Source organism: Haplochromis burtoni, unplaced genomic scaffold, assembly GCF_018398535.1.
Source record: "Haplochromis burtoni strain Fernald_Lab_line unplaced genomic scaffold, NCSU_Asbu1 Contig_10, whole genome shotgun sequence".
NCBI classification, from domain to species: domain Eukaryota; kingdom Metazoa; phylum Chordata; class Actinopteri; order Cichliformes; family Cichlidae; genus Haplochromis; species Haplochromis burtoni.
In genome coordinates this window covers 2,644,118-2,662,659 of record NW_024582371.1, presented here as the reverse complement: position 1 = coordinate 2,662,659, position 18,542 = coordinate 2,644,118, and the positions used below count along the sequence as shown (strand labels likewise).

At 41.0% G+C, this 18,542-nt stretch overlaps 2 protein-coding genes across 2 annotated transcripts; both read right to left on the bottom strand.

Annotated features, from left to right (window-relative positions):
• Positions 1–25: 25 nt before the first annotated feature.
• zgc:174917 (uncharacterized protein LOC565650 homolog) lies at positions 26–3,767 on the bottom strand. The gene is made up of 3 exons (XM_042212700.1): positions 1,078–3,767; positions 529–719; positions 26–319 (listed from the first exon to the last, which is right to left on the bottom strand). The coding sequence occupies exons 2-3, from the start codon at positions 656–658 to the stop codon at positions 63–65; spliced, it is 387 nt and encodes a 128-aa protein (XP_042068634.1). The 5' UTR covers positions 659–719; positions 1,078–3,767; the 3' UTR covers positions 26–62.
• A 185-nt stretch (positions 3,768–3,952) lies between these two features.
• Positions 3,953–10,193, bottom strand: si:ch211-153b23.7. Its single transcript, XM_005921257.2, has 7 exons — positions 9,931–10,193; positions 6,200–6,350; positions 5,636–5,779; positions 5,316–5,444; positions 4,964–5,194; positions 4,586–4,711; positions 3,953–4,210 (listed from the first exon to the last, which is right to left on the bottom strand). The coding sequence occupies exons 1-7, from the start codon at positions 10,086–10,088 to the stop codon at positions 3,983–3,985; spliced, it is 1,167 nt and encodes a 388-aa protein (XP_005921319.1). The 5' UTR covers positions 10,089–10,193; the 3' UTR covers positions 3,953–3,982.
• Between the last annotated feature and the right edge of the window lie 8,349 nt (positions 10,194–18,542).

Here is an 18,542-nt window from a genome sequence, read left to right as displayed (position 1 = left end):
TAGAGTTAGGCATAGGAAAGCAAAACAAACACGTGTTTGCTTCTTTGTCTGTTGAGTAAAATTTACCTCATGTCCTGATGCCAGGCCACGTATGGAAGTTCATCTTTTTCAGCGTGCCCATTGCTTTGGGCAATCGTTTCCTCCTTGGCTGGTTTGACCGATGCTGGGTATTTGCAGATGAAGCGGGAATCCAGCAGGATCACATCTGGGCCCAAGACGGCTGTGATCACTTGCAGGATGTGAGGGTGCTTGGTCAGGTTCATCACCCATGGATACTGGAGGTGAGCATTGTGAAGGCTGTACTGCGTGTACTCAGTACCTGGATATATGTATAAACATAACACAGCTTTCCTTAGAAAAAACAGGGCAACATTTAGTCTACTAGTTTTAATTACTTATATGCATATTCGTACTTTTAGAAGATAAATTCAACTCATTAATGATCTGTTGCTACTTTTTCCTCAACTGTCTTTTCTGCACTAGCATTGTCTTGTTACCCATCTCTCTTCATCACTGTGTGCTACTTACCAAATTCCATCTCCAACTTAGAAAAGGCATCTCTTGCTTCCCTCAGCTCTGTCTCATTCAGCACAGGCAGTGCCGAGAGGAAGCCCTGCTGGTTGTAGCTCTCTCGCAGTTTCTCTGTGGATGCAGTCATCTCTGCAGGACTTGTCTCACAGACGATGGCTAAGGCTTTTTCAGAATTTATAATGTAGAAGCTGTTTGTTGAGGTGGTATTTAAGGGGTAGAGAAGATATAGAAAAGTTGGTAAGGCAAAACAGTTCCTGTTTTCCTTCGTGTTTTCAGCGACATAAAAATAAAAAAGTCCTGCCCACTTGCCATGATGGGTGAAAATAAACCATATAAACAATGCTTGTTCTGTGGACTAAAGCAAATTAAGAAAACACCCTACAGAGATGCAAAACTGACTTATTTTTCTGGAGTGGCAAAACCACAGTAAAAAACAAGTAAAATAAGAAATGTATAACTTGGTGAAATGTGGAGAATATACCACAGGGAATACAGCTGTTATTATTAACCATAACTGCTGGAGTAAATGTGTTAATAGCATCATACCTGTGCACTGTTCAGTCTTCAGTTGGTGTCTCTCCAAGTCTGGATCCTGGATGCTCTCCAATGCTTCTGCTGCACAGATTTATATAGTGTACAACCCACCTTCCAAGGACCTCCTCTCTGTGTCATCGAAAAAATACGTCTTTGCTTTGAAATTGTGCCACACAATGACTGTCACATTCCATCCTTTTGAGGTCAATGAATACCAGAGCAGTAAACGATTTTACCATCAGGAAAAAGAAATTGTATCTTAAAGGCGTGACATGTTGTGAAACAAAAACCTTTCAAGCAACATGAATTCATTGACTAAATGCCCCCGCTCATCACAACCTTTTGTTCAACATGTTCTTTTCCTTGTCAGGAATTTACAGAATGAGGAACCGATGAGAAAAAGACATACTTCATATTGTGCATAATGATGGTGTGAAGATGTTTTATTTTTCTCTGTCCTTTCCTATTATATCAGTGGTGCTGTGTAAAAGTTTTGAACCAAGCCTCTTCTGTCCTTAAACAATAAGTAAAAATCCATGAAAGACTTGAGACAAGATTTCAAGAATACATCTGGTGCTTCAGTTAAACCATCTGCTCTTCACTGAAGCCTCATCAGAATTGGTCTCTGTGAAGGGTGGCTGTCAAGAAGCTATTCATAATGAAGGGAAAGAGGGAGAAAAGGGTAAGATATCCCGAATTATATAAGAACTGGACTGACAGCTATGCCCATATGTAAACTTCTGAGCACATCTGTGGGCAGCAGGTCAAGATAGACGTAAAACAGTGAGTTTCTACAGCAATCTGTAGCACACGGTGAAGGCTCCGTCATGGTTTGGGGCTGCATTTCAGCCACTGGTGTTTAGGCTCTTGTCCAGATTGATGTCACTGATGTCAGTACCTCTTTTGATCCACCGTAAAACACCATCTGGAAAGCACCTGGTTGCGAACGGCTTAATTATTCACCATGGCAAAAAATCCCAAACACAGTGCCAATGCAATAAAAGCATAACCGTGTAACCATAACCATAACTTGTGTCATTATATTTCAATGATAAAAGCTGATAAAAAGACCAAACTAGATTCAAGGTCTTGTGGGAAAATTAATAACAATATATTTTATTCATAAACTGGAAAACAGGGATAAATGAGCAGCGTAGAAGCAACCCATCAGTTTGAGGATGCAGATCGGTTTCAGTGTGACAAAGAGCAGCTTCCACAGTGACTTCCTTCCATCACTTTGGTGCTGACAAGCAATTGTGCTTTTAAATATATCTGTGAAAATCAATTAATCAGTGACCGAATAAACGTAACAACCCTTTAATACAAAGACAGGCAACCTTTCACAGTCTGTTACAAAAACCTAGAAGTATGCAGTGGAAAATCTTGTTTAGGAAAACCCCTCCAGTCACTCTTTGGTGACCTCTGGTTTCAGTGACGACAAAGACCACTTAGCAGTAAAAAGGTGCAGCAGCCCTAACCGCTTCCTTCAGACTGCAAAGATATTAATCTCTAAGGAAAAAAACCCACTCAACCTTCCTTGTACAACTTTCTGAAATTGCAAATAGGTTTGATGGTTCAGTGCAATGCGTCCACTGAAGAACCACATAAACGGCACAGCTGTGTTGGTATTCTGAATCAATGCGAATACATGTATTAAAATTCATATCAAATCATGCTTTATTTTATAATGTTTACTAATTGGCTAAGAACTGCTTTGTATATTAGCCAATTAGTATCTATGAACATTACACAGATAGCTTAAGAAAGCCACAACTGTCATTTATGAATCCATATGAGAATAAATAATTTGTAATGCATATATAAGCATTATTATGATGACTAGTATGACGCTAAACCTTATGTTAATAACATAACATAACACCTTGTCTGTGTTTGTGAGATGTCAGGAATGATCATTGATCAGTAAAAGCATGAATGTACTACAAAACCACCAACACCATGGTATATACAACATATGCCATTTAAACAATCTTTAATTACACAAACTAATAAAAATATAATTGTTAGTGATATTAATTATCTGTATCTTTAATTAAACATTATAGATATTAAATGACCTTTTACAAAAAAGGGTTACACAAAAGTGTTGCAATGAAGTGAAAGATTCAAAAGGCAACTTAAATATGTTAATCCTAATAAAAGCATATTTACACTTTATCGGAAACATGAAACGATGCAAGTGTGATGAACTACACTCATAAATCATGCCTGATTTTGACTAAACTATCTACACAGGCACATCTTCAACCAATATCAGTCCCGCATTGGTAAATTATTAAGTTATAAGTTAAGTTATGTGGGTAAGTGATCGAGTTAGCACAGCTGAAAACTGTCATGTTAAGTAACAACGTCATTATAGTTTCAAAATATTCCTTAAAAATAAAAGAAAGAACCTTCTTCTGAAACTTGTCTGGTTATGTTTGTTCTAAGTGATGATGTCATACGTACAGCAGTGTGTAACTACTTCCTTTCACAAACCAGCACATTCGTGCACAAACAGTGAAGCTGTCAGCTGAGGATCTGTGAGGTGTTTGTTTAGCTCAAACTACAGTTTTTGGTTCACTCATCTTCTCGCTCAGTTCTGGTCTCCTACTTCTCTTTCTGTTCTTTTTGTTTCAGTTTATCTTCGACTGTGAAGGGAATATTTCATAAGGTTGTTCTTTTTACACTATAAGGAAACTTCAAACTTGCAGCAGTGAGAGTTATGTACACACTGGCAAATGTTTTTGTGCTGAAGTGCTTAAAAAATTACATGAAGAGTTTTACTTTGTCTAATGATGCTTTTCTAGACGAGACTTAGTACTCAAGATCCTTTGCGAGCTGCTGACACATTTAGTGAGTCTGATGTTACCAGGCACTCATTTTCTGTAAACATGGCTCACTTTCCCTCTAAGTGTCACACTGACTCTTTGTCCCTGTTTGGGTGCTTTGGGCAGAGTGGGTGGTGCTGTTTCCTTTTCTCTCCATTTTGTGGTCTCTTATCGCCCCCTAGCAGCTGCTGCTCATTATTACAGCGGTGGATGAGCACAGGGTTTTTGTTTTCAGACGTCTTCTGTAACAGCAGCCTCTGCAGCATCTGTTTGTCCGACCGCTCCCGTCTGAAGTCATCCTCATATATCTTAAGCTGATGAGAAAAACACACGAGATTCCAGTGACAAACACATCTTTAAGACATTCAGGTCGAAGCTGAAAGGGGTTTAATCCGTATATTTTTTTATTTGGAGCAGCTGTGGATTAATCATATATGCCTACTACAATATGTTTAAACATATTATATAAATAAAAATATGGCATTAAAGTCTCTAGTTTGACACTATAAGCCAAAAGAAATAACCAGTCACTGCATGAATTTTCTGTTTGTTCACATTTATTTTGCAAGGTTTGCATCAAGATCAGACAGCAGGCAGGTTTCATAATCTTTGCTTAAGGGATTTAAGTATGAATGTGGGTGTGTTCGCCTGTGTGAGTGTGTACTCTTGTGCATAGACAAAAACACTACCTGTTCTTGCAGTAGTGCCACCTGTTGGCGCATCTCCTCTCTCTTCTTCCTCAGCCTTCGGTTCTCCTGCAGCGTGTGCTTGTGGTCGTTGTGCTCTGTCTGATATTCTGCCTCATATATCTCAGTCTGCTGACACAAGACAAAAACACGGCAGCGAGCCATCGTTAAAGCCGTATCTTGCAATCTGCGGACGCTTATTATTATGAATGTCTGCGCGGCACAGAGCCACCACTTGGTGGTGCCGTTCACCGCCTCATTGAAGTCTCTTTCAGCATTAAGCAAATCTTTCCCTGGCAACAGTGAGTCGACATCAATTCTGCTCTCCTCTCATTAGAAACAGACACATTTCTGGAAGCTGTGCAGAAGAGAGCAGCCCACCTGACATCTCAGTGCCTCCAGCTGCTCTTTTAAATCATGCACTTCTTGCTTGGAGTTTTCCAGCACTCCCAGTGGGGAACTGCTGGCCTGGCCTTTTCGCTGATACTCAGCCTCTGGGCTGGTAGAAGCTGGGAAAAAGGAGGGTGAAGGGTTTTGCGCAGAGCCGCAAGACAGGTCAGGATGACTTCCGGGGCCCAGAGCTGGACCTCGCATCACAGTAGTAAAGCTTCCCTTTGATGGAAAAAAAAAAGACAAAGAGATGAGCAACACTGTGATCATACAACTGAAAAAAAAGAAAAGAAAATGCACAATGCGATCAGGTACAGGTGAGACCCTCTGACAGGAGCAATACCGGTTTGGCAGGTGTGAAGTCTCTCCCTGGGTGGTGCAACCTGCTCTCCAGCAGCCTGATATATTCTTGCAGCTCTTGGTTCTTCTTTAGCTCCTGCATCAATGCTTGCTCATAGTACTCCTTTGCACTCTGCAATCCCAAATATAGCAATAAATATCACACATGCAAACCACATCTATTATCGATGGCTATTTAAAACAGCTGCAAGATAACTGTTTAGGAATCTCCTCGTCTACGACACCCACTTCTCAGTACATAAGCAAATGCCCGGAATAAGTTGTGCGGTGGTGTGTTAGCGCTTAAAGTATTGTTGCATTTACCTGCTGATGTTCAACTTTGAGGAGCAGTCTGTTGTTTAGCTGTTTGATTGCGCTGTTCTCCAGCTCCAAAGCCTCCAGCCTGTGCTGTAGACGCAGCGTGGCACTGCGGTACACCTGGTCCCAGTCCTCGTTCAGCTTCATCAGCTGTGACACATCATCATGACCATCATCATCACACAACAGTCATTACTGCCAAGGCCTCCACTGCAGTAATCAATAGCTTCGTTCATTTAATCTTTACTGCCGTCACTCTGTCTGTCGTCACAACAATGCTGGCATCACAAACTGAAGCCGGGCACTTCATTCTTACTCTAAATGCATTAGAGTTACCACCCCCCGGTTTCCTTTTTTATTAAGAAGCAACTAATTAAAATCAGGAAGCCCTGGTTGTATAATAGTGAAAAATTGAACTGAAGTGATGGTTCTTCACAGCTTTGCAGCAATTTTCACACAACACCCACAGTTCTCCTGTGGTTTTCAGAGAGAACTAAATGTAATTGCCAACATCAGCAATAAAATGCGGGCCGGTGGAGAATATGTGCCGGTTTTAATGCGATGCTGTACCTCCTTGTTGACTCTGCGGAGCTCAGTGTTCTTGTTGAGCAGCAGCAGCTTTTCCTGGTCAGTCGAGGTGACTGTCAGACTCTCTGTGATCAGAGTCACCTGCTCCTCTGTGGACAGCAGCCTGTCAGCCACGGGACTCTCCTCCTGCACCCTGCACACCGACACACAGATGCTGTTTACACATGCATACATACCAGAGGAGGATATGGAGTTTGCCTTAAATAAAATCACGATCAAGAACATCAGAAAAGGATTTCCATTAATAAGCCAGCACATGTACACTTAAAAAAAAGTCAAGGTACTTTTGAACGCCCACTCCCGTAGAGTGCACTTACAGGGAATCGAATAGGAGCCATTATGCACACCCACGCGCGCACACACACACACACAAATGCATAGTCACATTATGTACTCAAAATACTCAGGCACACACACACACACACACAGAGCGATGTTCTTCTCAGTGTCTCTCCTGGCATATCAAAGTTTGTTTACTATCCGATGTATCTGCGCATTGATAGCCCATGGAAACAACGTGGGTGATGATCCCTGGAAAATGCACTTTTCTATTGAACTGCACGCAGGAGCGAAAAATATTTGCAAGGTCTAATTAGTCAAACTAGCTTCCTTTCTACCAGCTCTGATAGGAGCTCTACTTAAAAAGAAACAGCTAAGCAGTCGAAAGGGGGAGAAGAAGCCCGAGGGTGGGGAGGTGGGGTATCTGCTCAGAGAGGAACACACAAAACAGTGAACGCAGGCCGCAGGGCTTCTTAACACAAAAATACTGCCGCAACCTCACAGAGCTAAGTACTACAAAGAATAACAATTTGCGATCATACCTCATTCCCCTCAAGGCTAAACTCCTCCGCAAACACATGCTTTCATCCACTTATGTTCAGTGTCCTGCTATGTGAAAATCTGTGTTACACAATTTCAGAAAGCAGCAAGGCAATAGCCACAAATAGGAACATGGAAGTATAAACATGAGCAAAATGGCACAATGGGTTAACTTTTGAAGCTATTACTATTATTACTATTGCTACCAAGACTCTTTTTATATATAAATGTGATGTAATCTATTAAAATAAATAAATCTAACCATACATCCATTTTCTTCCATTATCCATTTCAGGGTTGCTGAAGCTAGTGCTGTGCAATACTGCACACATGGTATCAATCTGATACCAAGTAAATACAGGGCCAGTGTTGCTGATACAGTACTGATACCTGTGAAGACGGCGTATGCAGGAGAGAGCAGTGTAGTTCTCTTCTCGTGTCTAGTCTGTTCCTTGGTTTCGTCTCTGCCTTGTCATCAGTGCCTCTTGTTTTCGTCTGTCTAGTCTCCGAGTTTTGTTATCCTTTATCTCCCTGGTCATGTCCCCGTGTTTGTCTGATTTCCCTCTGCTTTCATGTTTATTCATCTGTGGTCCAGTACTATGTGAAATTCATGTGTCTCAGTCTTGATCGAGTGTGCTGTTTCCTGTTTTACTTTGGTAGCCTCCTGCCTGTGTACTGTCTCCCTTTGTTCTTTGCCATGTTCTCCCTCATGATGTATGAGTTTACATCCATGCGTACATCCCTACAGTAGTTTAGTTAGTCGTTGTTCTCTGTTGTTTTTTAAGTGTTGAGTAAAGCTGTGATTTTTACTTTACTTTTGTCTTCCAGGTTCTGCATTTGGGTGACAGAAACTGGGATTTTTGGAGGTTTCGGTGATCTGGAATGCAAATGTACCTTTCTCTAAAGCACTTTGGGTTGGCTTCTCTTGCTTAAATCTGTAAATCTGCTATAGGCCATAAATAACATGTGTTATGTTTGTGGTATATTTCTTTTAATTTCCAAAAAATGATTATCTGGTTCAATCTGCCCACCTCTAGCTGAAGCCTATCTCAGCTGTCAGAGGTTGAGGGGGCGTAGTCAGGGCTGATAGAGATAGGACAGTGGGAATCCCCCCAAACCTGGCTACCAGGAAGTCAAAGTACATGTAAAAAGGCCCCAGCTACCAGATTCAAACCCTACTTGGACCTACTACTAACCTTTATTTAAATAGATAACTTTGCTGTCAGGTAAATCAGCTTCTCTAATGGGACTATACATTCTGTGTCCTCTCGTGATTATAGGAACAGTATTAAGGGAAGTTGGGTTTTTTTTTTTATTTTCATTCTATGTCCAGTGTTACTAATTATGGGCACCAGCAACATTTTAGTTTAGCTTAGCAACGACAAAACAAACCTCAAAAGTTCCTCCAAATACACCAGTGCCCTGTATAACCTCTCTTAGTAACCAAAGTTCATTTAAAAACTATGCTTTTCTAAGAACTGCTGAAAGCCCTGGATAACAAAATAAATGTTGTTAACAACACTCAGAACAGTGACTTTTTCCTTGTTCTCTGAAAAGGTGATATTTTCAAAAAACATTGAGGAAATTCTGCAAAAGTTCCTTTGGTACGTTTAAAATGCTCAAAGCCTGTTCTGAGATTTGAAACGGTTATTATACAAAAAGCAAGGGTATCCATGGTTAAAACTGCTTGTCTAATTTTACACTGTGCCATCTGTCATATTTCTGGGCTCAACGAGAGCACAAAGGGCTTTAGCACAGACTGTTTATGGTCACTAATAGGGAAATCAGCTACAATGAACCCTCTGCTCTGCAGTTTGGGAGGTGCAGTATGAGGGCAGAAGCTGTAAAGAAACACAATGAAATGAAACAGAGCCTAACTTTAGTGGCCACTGCGGCATTAAATACAAATGCACCCATGCCAAAAACCCTGTCTTGGCAAGCTAACACTGTGTATTCAGCCATCCCACTGAAGCAACTATGCTCAATGTCTCCCTGATACAGAGCTTTTTCTCTTCCAGCTTTGACAGCCGATACACACTCCGTGACCCAGTTTCACTAAGTTTTCAATCATATGCCATCTCGGAAGGACACCAAAATGCTACTGCCTTCTGCGGCAATATGGTAATTTACTGTCATGGCATATAATAAAGAGGTAGACAGAAAAAATCTTTCCTTCTTGCTGGTAACCCTGACAAATATCATTCTACTTGTGCGTGGGGTGGCCACAGTTAAAGCCCCACAGGAGGAGGCGGACGAGGCTGATTTTAAGACTCATCATATGGGTAAATACTGTGATAAAGTGTACCCACCCCCCCATTGAGAAGAAAGAATATTAGTCACACGCATATGTTTTATATGTACCATGAAATAAGTGTAAGAAACATAAAAGACACTTAAATGATACTTTTTTAAAGTTTGATTTCTTGACATTAAGCAAGAAATGACATTTTGGTGGTATTTCTATTTAAACCAAGTCTTGCGAAAACGTGAACTGAAGCCTACGTTTTTTTGGTGATCTCATGGGAAACTCCGCAGTTACTCTTTATTCCTCCTCTCGCTGAGGGGAACTTCCTCGTAAAACTACACAAATATCTTTAAAAACATGTCACTTAAAAGGACTTTATCTACAATGGGACTTTGAGTCTTTTTAAAGCATTTCTAAAATTTATTGTATACCTCTGGGTCTGAAACTATGTACCTTTTTTAGATGGACAGAAACTCAGCACCCTTTGTACACTATAGGTAGCCATCTATGCAATCCTGCCTACATAAATCTTACCATGAGTGGATTTGAGGCTGTGATTGACACGATTTACCGCGTATTTTCCTGTTTTTGTTTCTATTTCATACGTAGAAATACACACACACGCACTCACACACACTTACACACTCACCATAACTCTTCTTCAGCTGATTTGGGTTCCTGTTGGCTCTGAGGAAGGCTGCTGTCACTCTTAGGTGAAGCATCTTTCTGTCCTCCTGTTGGTTCTCCTTCTGCTGCTGAAGATGATAACGAGGAGGAAGATGACAAAGACAGCAGATCTCCATCCATTATAAATCGAATATGTAAATCGTCATGAAGTCCTCAAACTAGTTGTTCTTCATACAGCCTCCCCGGCGCGTGTGGTGGAAAGTAAATACTGTCGTCTAGTATTGATACGTAGTGAAAAGAGGAAGTAGCCGAGACCATGAGCCACATGATGCAACGAATAGGAAGTGACAAGCTGTTCCAGCTCTTTGCTGAGGAGGGTCTGTCCCACCGTACTTTAGCTGTTGAAAGTATTGTAACCCCCCACATGTGACCACACATTATTCAAATGTTTTCTCAGTTGGCCTTTTTGGTTTAGATCATTTGGAGAATTTGGGAAACTCCAGTTAGTGTCGATTGTGTGAGTCTGTGCATGTGGGTCAGTGCTGGGGACTGCGTGCCCGTTAGCTGAGCTGTTTCTGAATAAGCAATTCAGAAAAGAGCTAATAGGTGAGGAGCTGAATAGATATGCATAATTTATGCATGATTATGTATTGTAGGACATGTAATTGATAATAATGGTAATGCATACATTTATTCATAACGCATAATGACAGAGTCAGGCTGATTGCATTCACCAGTCTGCTCATTACTGGGACTGAGGGAAATTGGCTGCAACAGGTTAATTAGTAAATCACAAGTTCATCCAAGGGACAATCAAGTAAATTAAAGGATTTTTGTTAATTATGTTCCTCTTAGTCAGGCTAAGCTGTCTTTTATTAACACTAAGGAAATTAATTTGACAACCTAGTTTGCTACACACTGTTTCCCATCGTGTCCGAGAGATTCGAGGCCAGTCGTGGTAAAAAAATGAATTCCTGAGAAACATTTTACGTACATACCAAACTGCAAATATAGTATTTTAGCATTTTAAGCATTCAAAGGTCAATGGAAATAAATCTCCTGATCTTTTACCGTTAACTCATTAACTGATGACTACTTCCCAACTTCCTTTTTCCTTGTGACCAATAAATATTTTGTAACCACAAGAACAGTAGTGGCTCAAAGAGAGGCAGTTTCAGACTGTTTGTGTGACATTTTGGTCAAAGGCAATAAATCTCAGCAGCAACTTTTTGGCTAGAATGGGTCCCCCAAACATTTCATACACACACACCGTGGTTCAGTTTGAAAACTGTAAACTACTCTTTAAGATAATTTGGATACATTTAGATGAGTCTGTGCTTGAATAACTGCACAGCTCGTGGGATTCTCACTCAGTGTTTGTTTAGAGCTAGATATAGAGATATATATACACATACAACACATGCCAGATCTGTGCCAGCTTGCTCGAGGATTCTGACTATAGTGTCTGACCCGTTTGTACACAGATTGCCTTCCTGTCCACACAGTAAGTTATTTCCTTGTAAAGCATGACTTTATAGCTGATGGTTAGGGTCTGGGCGCCTGATAACTCTTTAATGTTTTTAATACCTTTTCAAATGTCAATTTCCGGTCTCATTAGTACTCATTTCAACTCATTTCAAAAAACAAAAAAAAGTTTAACACGGGACCCAACCACTTTGCGTCACCAGTAGTCATTTTGGCCATTGTCACTCGAATGTTGTGGCTGTAGACCGCTGATAGCCGTTTCCATGGTGAATACCCCATAACTTCTGTGGCATTTTTTATTGTTGCACTTAAAAAAAAAGACCAAAACCAGGAAACAGGAAATAACACTTCATACATCACAAGTTATTGTTCAGCATTTTACTGTTACAAACATCTGTCTTTGTATATGTCGCAGTAAGTAATTCTGTTTAGCTGACTTTACGTTTAGTGACTATGCTGACATGAACCTAAACTATTGTTTCATTCCTAAACCTTTTAAACTACTTGTCTTAGAGTTACTTTGGTTTTAGTCATTACACGTGTAACTCAACCTAAGTATGGACCGGAATACTTAATTGTGCGATATGACCAAAATCTCATATCCCGATATAAGACATCTATCGTCCTGATAACGATATAAATCACAAAAATTTTACATTTTTACATTTTCTGTACATTCTGAGAATCGCAGGCAGCTCGACTTGCGTAAAGTGTTTCCAGCTGGGCGTCGTGTACCTGGAGTCCAGTGTTTTAACCGATGCATGAAACTATACATTTTGAGACACAAGTTGTAACAGCCGCCGTTTTCTTTGTGAGTATTTATTACATGGCGTGCTGCGGGGAAAATGGACAGCAGCACAGATGGGAAAAGATTTTGAGCCAAACGACTCATCTAAAGCTGTCATTTAAATACAAACGTTGACAGGATGGACTCTGGTCCAGCTCGTTTAAACATGATGGGATTACGTGGAGTGATCCCCTCATGTTGCTCAAAGCATCATTGTGCAGGGTTATGTGGCCACTAGTTGGGCCCATAAATTTCTTTACATGTGTAGATTGCACAAAGTAAAATAAATAAAATAAAAGTCTACCAACATAAATGGTCCTACAGCTATCCTGCTATGACCAAAATGATTATCTGTCATATTTAATCACACATATGTATACATATATATACACATTTGGAGGTAAAGACCCTACAATTATTGAAGGAAACGGCAAAAATCATACTACTTGCTAAGCAAGCCCTTGGAGACAGCAGAAAGGAAAAACTCCCTTAACAGGAACTTCTTATTAAAAAGGAAAGTTTTAAGCCTAATCCTGAGAGTACAGAGTGTCAGTCTCCAGAATCCAAACTGGGAGCTGGTTATTCTCTTGTGTAGCAACCCGTGTATTCCTAGAGGGTAACAAAAGCCCCTGCAAACAGCTTTTGGGTGGTTTACAGTATAAGCAGCCCTTTTAGCATTTGATGTGTTACCCTGATATAAAAGGGGGAGAGCAAGAAAATATGTCAGTGGTGCCCAGTAGCTCTGATTTGCTCCAGTGATTCCATTCACATGTCTGTGCCATCTATCATGAACTCCAGTCAGAGTATTGCTGTGCCAAGCAGAGGTTTCGCTGGGAGGCCAAACGAGGGAGAAGCGGTGCGGTGCCATTTATTGACCCACGCCACTATCAAAGCCAAGGACAAATGGGCTGCTACTCCACGATGGGATTGATTTTTAGTCTAACAAGAGATCGTAGAGAGGAACAGAGAGTGTCCCATAGAGTGAGGACGACCGAGGAGTGGATAGCTCTCCTGCTATGCGGCGGCCTCTATATGCATGTATGTGTGGGCTGAATTCTTTATAACCTGTAGAAAAAAAGTCTGGCTCTAAAAATGGACTGGAACAAATTGGGCTCTTTAGCAATATGTCTCTCTAAAATATCCACTTTATAACCATAACAATTGCTTCACCTGTTTAATCACTCATTTAGTCTCCAGCTATCAAAATAAATGAGCTCTGATGTGTATGTCTCAGCAGCATGACTCTGGGGAGTGGAAAGGCTAAAAGTCCAGGAGAACTTCTGCTTAAATGTGGCAAGTTGGTGTTGTCACAGTTCAATAGAAGGGGGAATGACACGTTGGGACGACGTCCCCCAATAAAATTTATTTATTTTTCTTGGTTTTGTGTTGGAGGTGGGAGAAGCGGTATCGGAGAGTCCAGGGAGAAGAGAGACCTGACATCACTTCTGTGATTGCTATGGCAGGGTTCCCTCTTTAGTTCCCTCCTCACTATTTTCTAAATTATTTTATTTACATATTTTTTAATTACTAAGCTCCTTTGTGTTGTTCTTTATCTATTTTTTTCCAATTTATTGAGCTCCCCTCTTGTCTGCATTTTTTCTTACCTTATTTAAATATTTGTTTTGTTATATAGTATTTTAATTACTGAGCAAACTGTCAAGGTTGTGTTTAACCCCCTGAGCGACCGTGGCTCAGGGGGTTGGGAATCGCATCTGTAACCGGAAGGTCGCCGGTTCGATCCCCGGGCTCTCTGTCCTGGTCGTTGTGTCCTTGGGCAAGACACTTTACCCTACTTGCCTACTGGTGTTGGCCAGAGGGGCCGATGGCGCGATATGGCAGCCTCGCTTCTGTCAGTCTGCCCCAGGGCAGCTGTGGCTACAACTGTAGCTCGCCTGCACCAGTGTGTGAATTGTAAAGTGCTTTGGGTGCCTAAAAAAGCACTATATAAATCCAATCCATTAATATCTTGTTTGCTGTTAAAGAAATGTCCAAACATTGGAAAACAAAAAGTATATCTTATCTCATCTTGCCAAGCATGAGCACTGCTTAGTATGTGGTTCCACTTTGCGTTGTATTATTTTATCTTTATTATCCTGTATAAATTTTTCCTTAACTTACCTTATCAAAGCACTCACAACACTACTTTCCCCCCTCCTTATATTTTTTCACAGTAATATTATTTTAATTAATTCAATTTGAATTCAATTTAAGATTATCTGTGTGGTATTCATTATTTGACTGAACTATGAGCCAGTTCCAGTTCAACCTGGAATACTGCATTCACTCACACTGATGCACACTCATTAAATGAACCAAAACAATGATTAATGAGTTTGGTCTACTGGCTTTGTGATGCAACCATAAGGTAGCTCTTAAATATTGAGAGTGAATTCTTTACAGAGCCACAAAAAACAGTTTTATCTAACAAAGTTACTTCATATGCGCGACACAATGTCACATCAATTTCATTTGCAACACAGAAAGCATTACCACTGATTAATGTGCTTCCCATTAAAACCGAAAGAAGCAACGACAGACGGGGATATGGCATAAATCATTTGGATTCATCAAAGAAAAAGACATGTTAGCATGCCGATTTGAAACAGTTTAGGGTCATAATACAATGGCTTTTTAATTAGGCATCAGATGCGTCGCATGCTAGCTTTTCCCCGTTTATTACGCAGACGTAAAAAGAAAACCTCGCAAATGGGAAAGAAGTCGACGTTTAAAAGCTCCAGCCAAATTTTCCTCTGCTATGATTTTCAAAAACTCTTCTCTAATGCCAGGGTAACAATCTCCTGCAGAGGGTTGCATCAGCAAACACAAACCGGCGCCGTCATTCTGAACTGATATCGATCACACAGATTGATGCACCTTGCGTTAAACAGTCCGCACAGGCCTTTGAAGAGTTACAGACGTGAAAAAATAACAAACGGCTGCAGGGTCAGAGACGAAAGAAATCAAGTGTTGTTGTTAAAGATAAAGCTTGAGGTTTGAATCGGGTGGGCAGGACATCGCTCTCTGTCAGTCTAACAGCTGACAGAGAGAAATTGGCTCTTGTGTGTTTTGTGCTCTCTACTTTGCAGAACAATGAAGGTTGAATTTAAAATTTTAAAACACCAACGGTAACAGAAAAAAAGCTCTATTTTCACCTGTTTGAGTCAAAGTTTGTGAGAAAGAACTATAAAGGTGTCAATCTCCTCAGCACAACCTGACAGACTTCCTGTTGAGCCACACACAGAGCAGGAAAATTGGACAGTATTGAGAGGTGGACTATGAATGATTGCTTATGGGTTGTTTTTTCTTTCTACACTTTTCATGGCAAAAAGCCGAATGACACCATTCTCTCCCTGCAAAGCCTTCGAGTTGTTTGTTTTCTCTTGGGGATTTTCTCACTGCAGATCCAGAATACACTCTGATGCAATTCGCAAAGCCCTGCTCGCCACAGAAAGGCCGGCACACAGAGTTCAGCAAAGTTTAAATGTGACACTTGCTATTAATTTGGCTAGTTAATCACAAATGCTCACTATTCTCCATTAACTAAGCTTTTAATGCCCCCATTAAGAATTAATGTCAGCCTATTTTGCACTTCAACATGGGTGAGCTCATTAGAGACAATCGCTGAACATGGCTCTTCTCTGGCCGGCCATGACATAATACATTAAAGCCCTGCGTTCACAGTCTAGATTATAGTGTTGGCGAGTAAATCTAATCTGGTTCATTTAAGTCTGTAGCACAGGCAGGTCTATCGTTATATCCCTGTGCAGTTTAGCCCTCGGTTTCAGCTTCCACCATGCTCTTTTCTTTCCTTTCATTTGTCCTCTCTCTGTCCTCTCTTTTCTTTTTCTCCTCCAGCACGACAGGGCACTTTACATATCTAGTCTAGACCAATTCCAGGTAGCCTTGACCCCTATTTATCAGCTGCAGGAATTATAACAGGTGTCAAAACGATAGGGCAGTGCGGAGTTCCTCGGTTGCTTACACTGTGAATCACAATCACAGCACGATCTGAGAATTACAGAGAAATGCTGCCTGGATCTCTTTTCGTTTAATTAGAAATGCTTGGGAGCCAAAGTCGAGCTGCCTATCATGCCGACTTGTGACTGGAGAGGAAGGCAGCCCTCAGTCACAACATCCATCAGCGCTAGAAAGTGTCGAGTGTGTGCTTACAATAAATATTGTAAAGGTGAAAGGGTGTGCGTAGGTGTGAGGGCAGCAGAACTTTGCAATATCACAGCAGGCTGCTTCCAAAAGATTTCATTTTCCACATCTCCCAGCACCCTAATCTAGGCGCAGGGTAGAGCTGCAGAGCCGAATTCACCGAGAGAAAGAAGGATTATATGGAACATGCAAAGCGTTGTACCTGAAAGGATGTCAGGGGAAGGAATCTAGCAGAAATAGACTTTTGTAAAGATGAATTGCTGCACCACGAGGTACATTTAGCCCATTTCACTCCACCGCGTTCTGCTATACTCTGCCATTTAGAAAGTATGGTGATAAAACACTCCAATCATGATCTCATGCAAATTTGAGCTTTAATTCTGTACTTCCCCTGTAATACTTGTACGGGGAGCGGGGGGGGGGTGTCAAAGAACACAGCTGATCTGACTCAGACAGTTTGAATCTAACACCAGGCGATAATAAGCCCGGCTGGGACAATCAGTCACTGTCACTCACGTGCTTATAACTGGACCATAATGTGACCAAGCCAAGACAGTAAGTACTCTCATAACTCTATACTGCTGTTGCTTCTGCTTAGCCAATCTCACAGCACTGTGAGGTGACTGTATATGACATTTCATACATCTTGGCCAGCCCCTTATTGTATTACAATTGCTTAGCTGTATGAATGAGCATACAGAGCAGCACATACTTGCTGAGAAAACAGAAATTCTCATTATAGTTATTTCAAAACAGCATGTGGTCATTACGGGGCCGGAGAGAAGCAAATAGAAATTCCACGACCTGTGAAATATGTATTTATAAGCCACACCTTGATTATGCGAAAAGCTCTGTGTGTACGTGCGTGTTGGCTAACGGAAAATGAACTGAGGTGAAATGTGTGCTGAAGGGGGCGGGGAGGCAGAGAGTCTGTAGGCTCTGGATCGGCCTGACAGAATCAATGGGGTCAATTAACATAAGGAGAGTACAGAAAGCAAACACAATATCAGATCTATCTGCAATCCACTGCGTGTTTCTTCTTTGTGTGTATGTGTGTGCGTGCTCTGACAGGCACATCAGAATGCAGCAACGGTCTGCATAACATATGCACTGGAGGAGAAAGTGAACAAAGGTCATTTCCCCTTACTGGCTTAGAACAAGTCTGAGGTGAAATGAAAAAGAAAAAGAAAGAAAGAAAGAAAGAAAGAAAGAAAGAAAGAAAGAAAGAAAGAAAGAAAGAAAGAAAGAAAGAAAGAAAGAAAGAAAGTATTTCTAAAACTCATAATGCTGAGCTTGTGGAAAAAAGAAGAAGAGTTTTTTTCTTGTTGAAATAATTTATTATCTGCATCTTTATGTGGTGGACTGAAATCCAGATTGGTAGATGATAAAGAGATTAAGAAAAAACACATTACTTTATATAAGACTAAAAAAGGTGAATAAAGCCCTGATTGTTCAGTGCTAATTTTACTTCATAATCATTCTGTATTTTGCTGTTTGCTGTATTTAGCTCCATGTCAACGCACCATTCAACTACCAACCCTGTTTATCCCGCTCTTCATTCCCCATCCACTAACTGAACTCAAAGTGCCTGCCATGCTTTCTGCTGTACAAGCCTCCTTCAGCTCATCCTGTCCTTCCTAGCCTCACTACCTCTACTAGCCCCAGCTCACCATGAGCTGCCAGCTAGCTTAATATTGTTGAAAGTTCTTCTAAAAGCAAGAAATTGTTGTATTTAGGCACTCTGTTTTAAACATGTGTCTAGAGCACATGTGTCAAAGTCAAGGCCCGCGGGCCACATCCGGCCCGGCGTACATTTATATCCGGCCCGCGAGATCATTTTATATAGATTTATTATTGTTGTTATGCATGGCCCGGCGATATGAAGCGCTAATAACACACAAACTACAGATCCCATAATGCAGCGCTGCAGCCTCCTTGTCGAACGCTAGGCTACCTGGGAACATTCCTGCGTCAATTAAGTCAAACTTCTGTTACCTAGCCCCTCACAATGGCAAAGAGAAAAGCTGATTCTGAAAACAGAGCCTTTCAGCACCAGCGCAGGAGGCTGAATATATGTTTACAAACATTGCTGGTAAACTCGTATCTTATTTGTGGAGCTAATGTGGCTGTAATTAAAGAATTTAATTTAAGACGGCACTACGAGTCAAAACATAAGCTGAAAAACCGAAATGCAGAGCAGA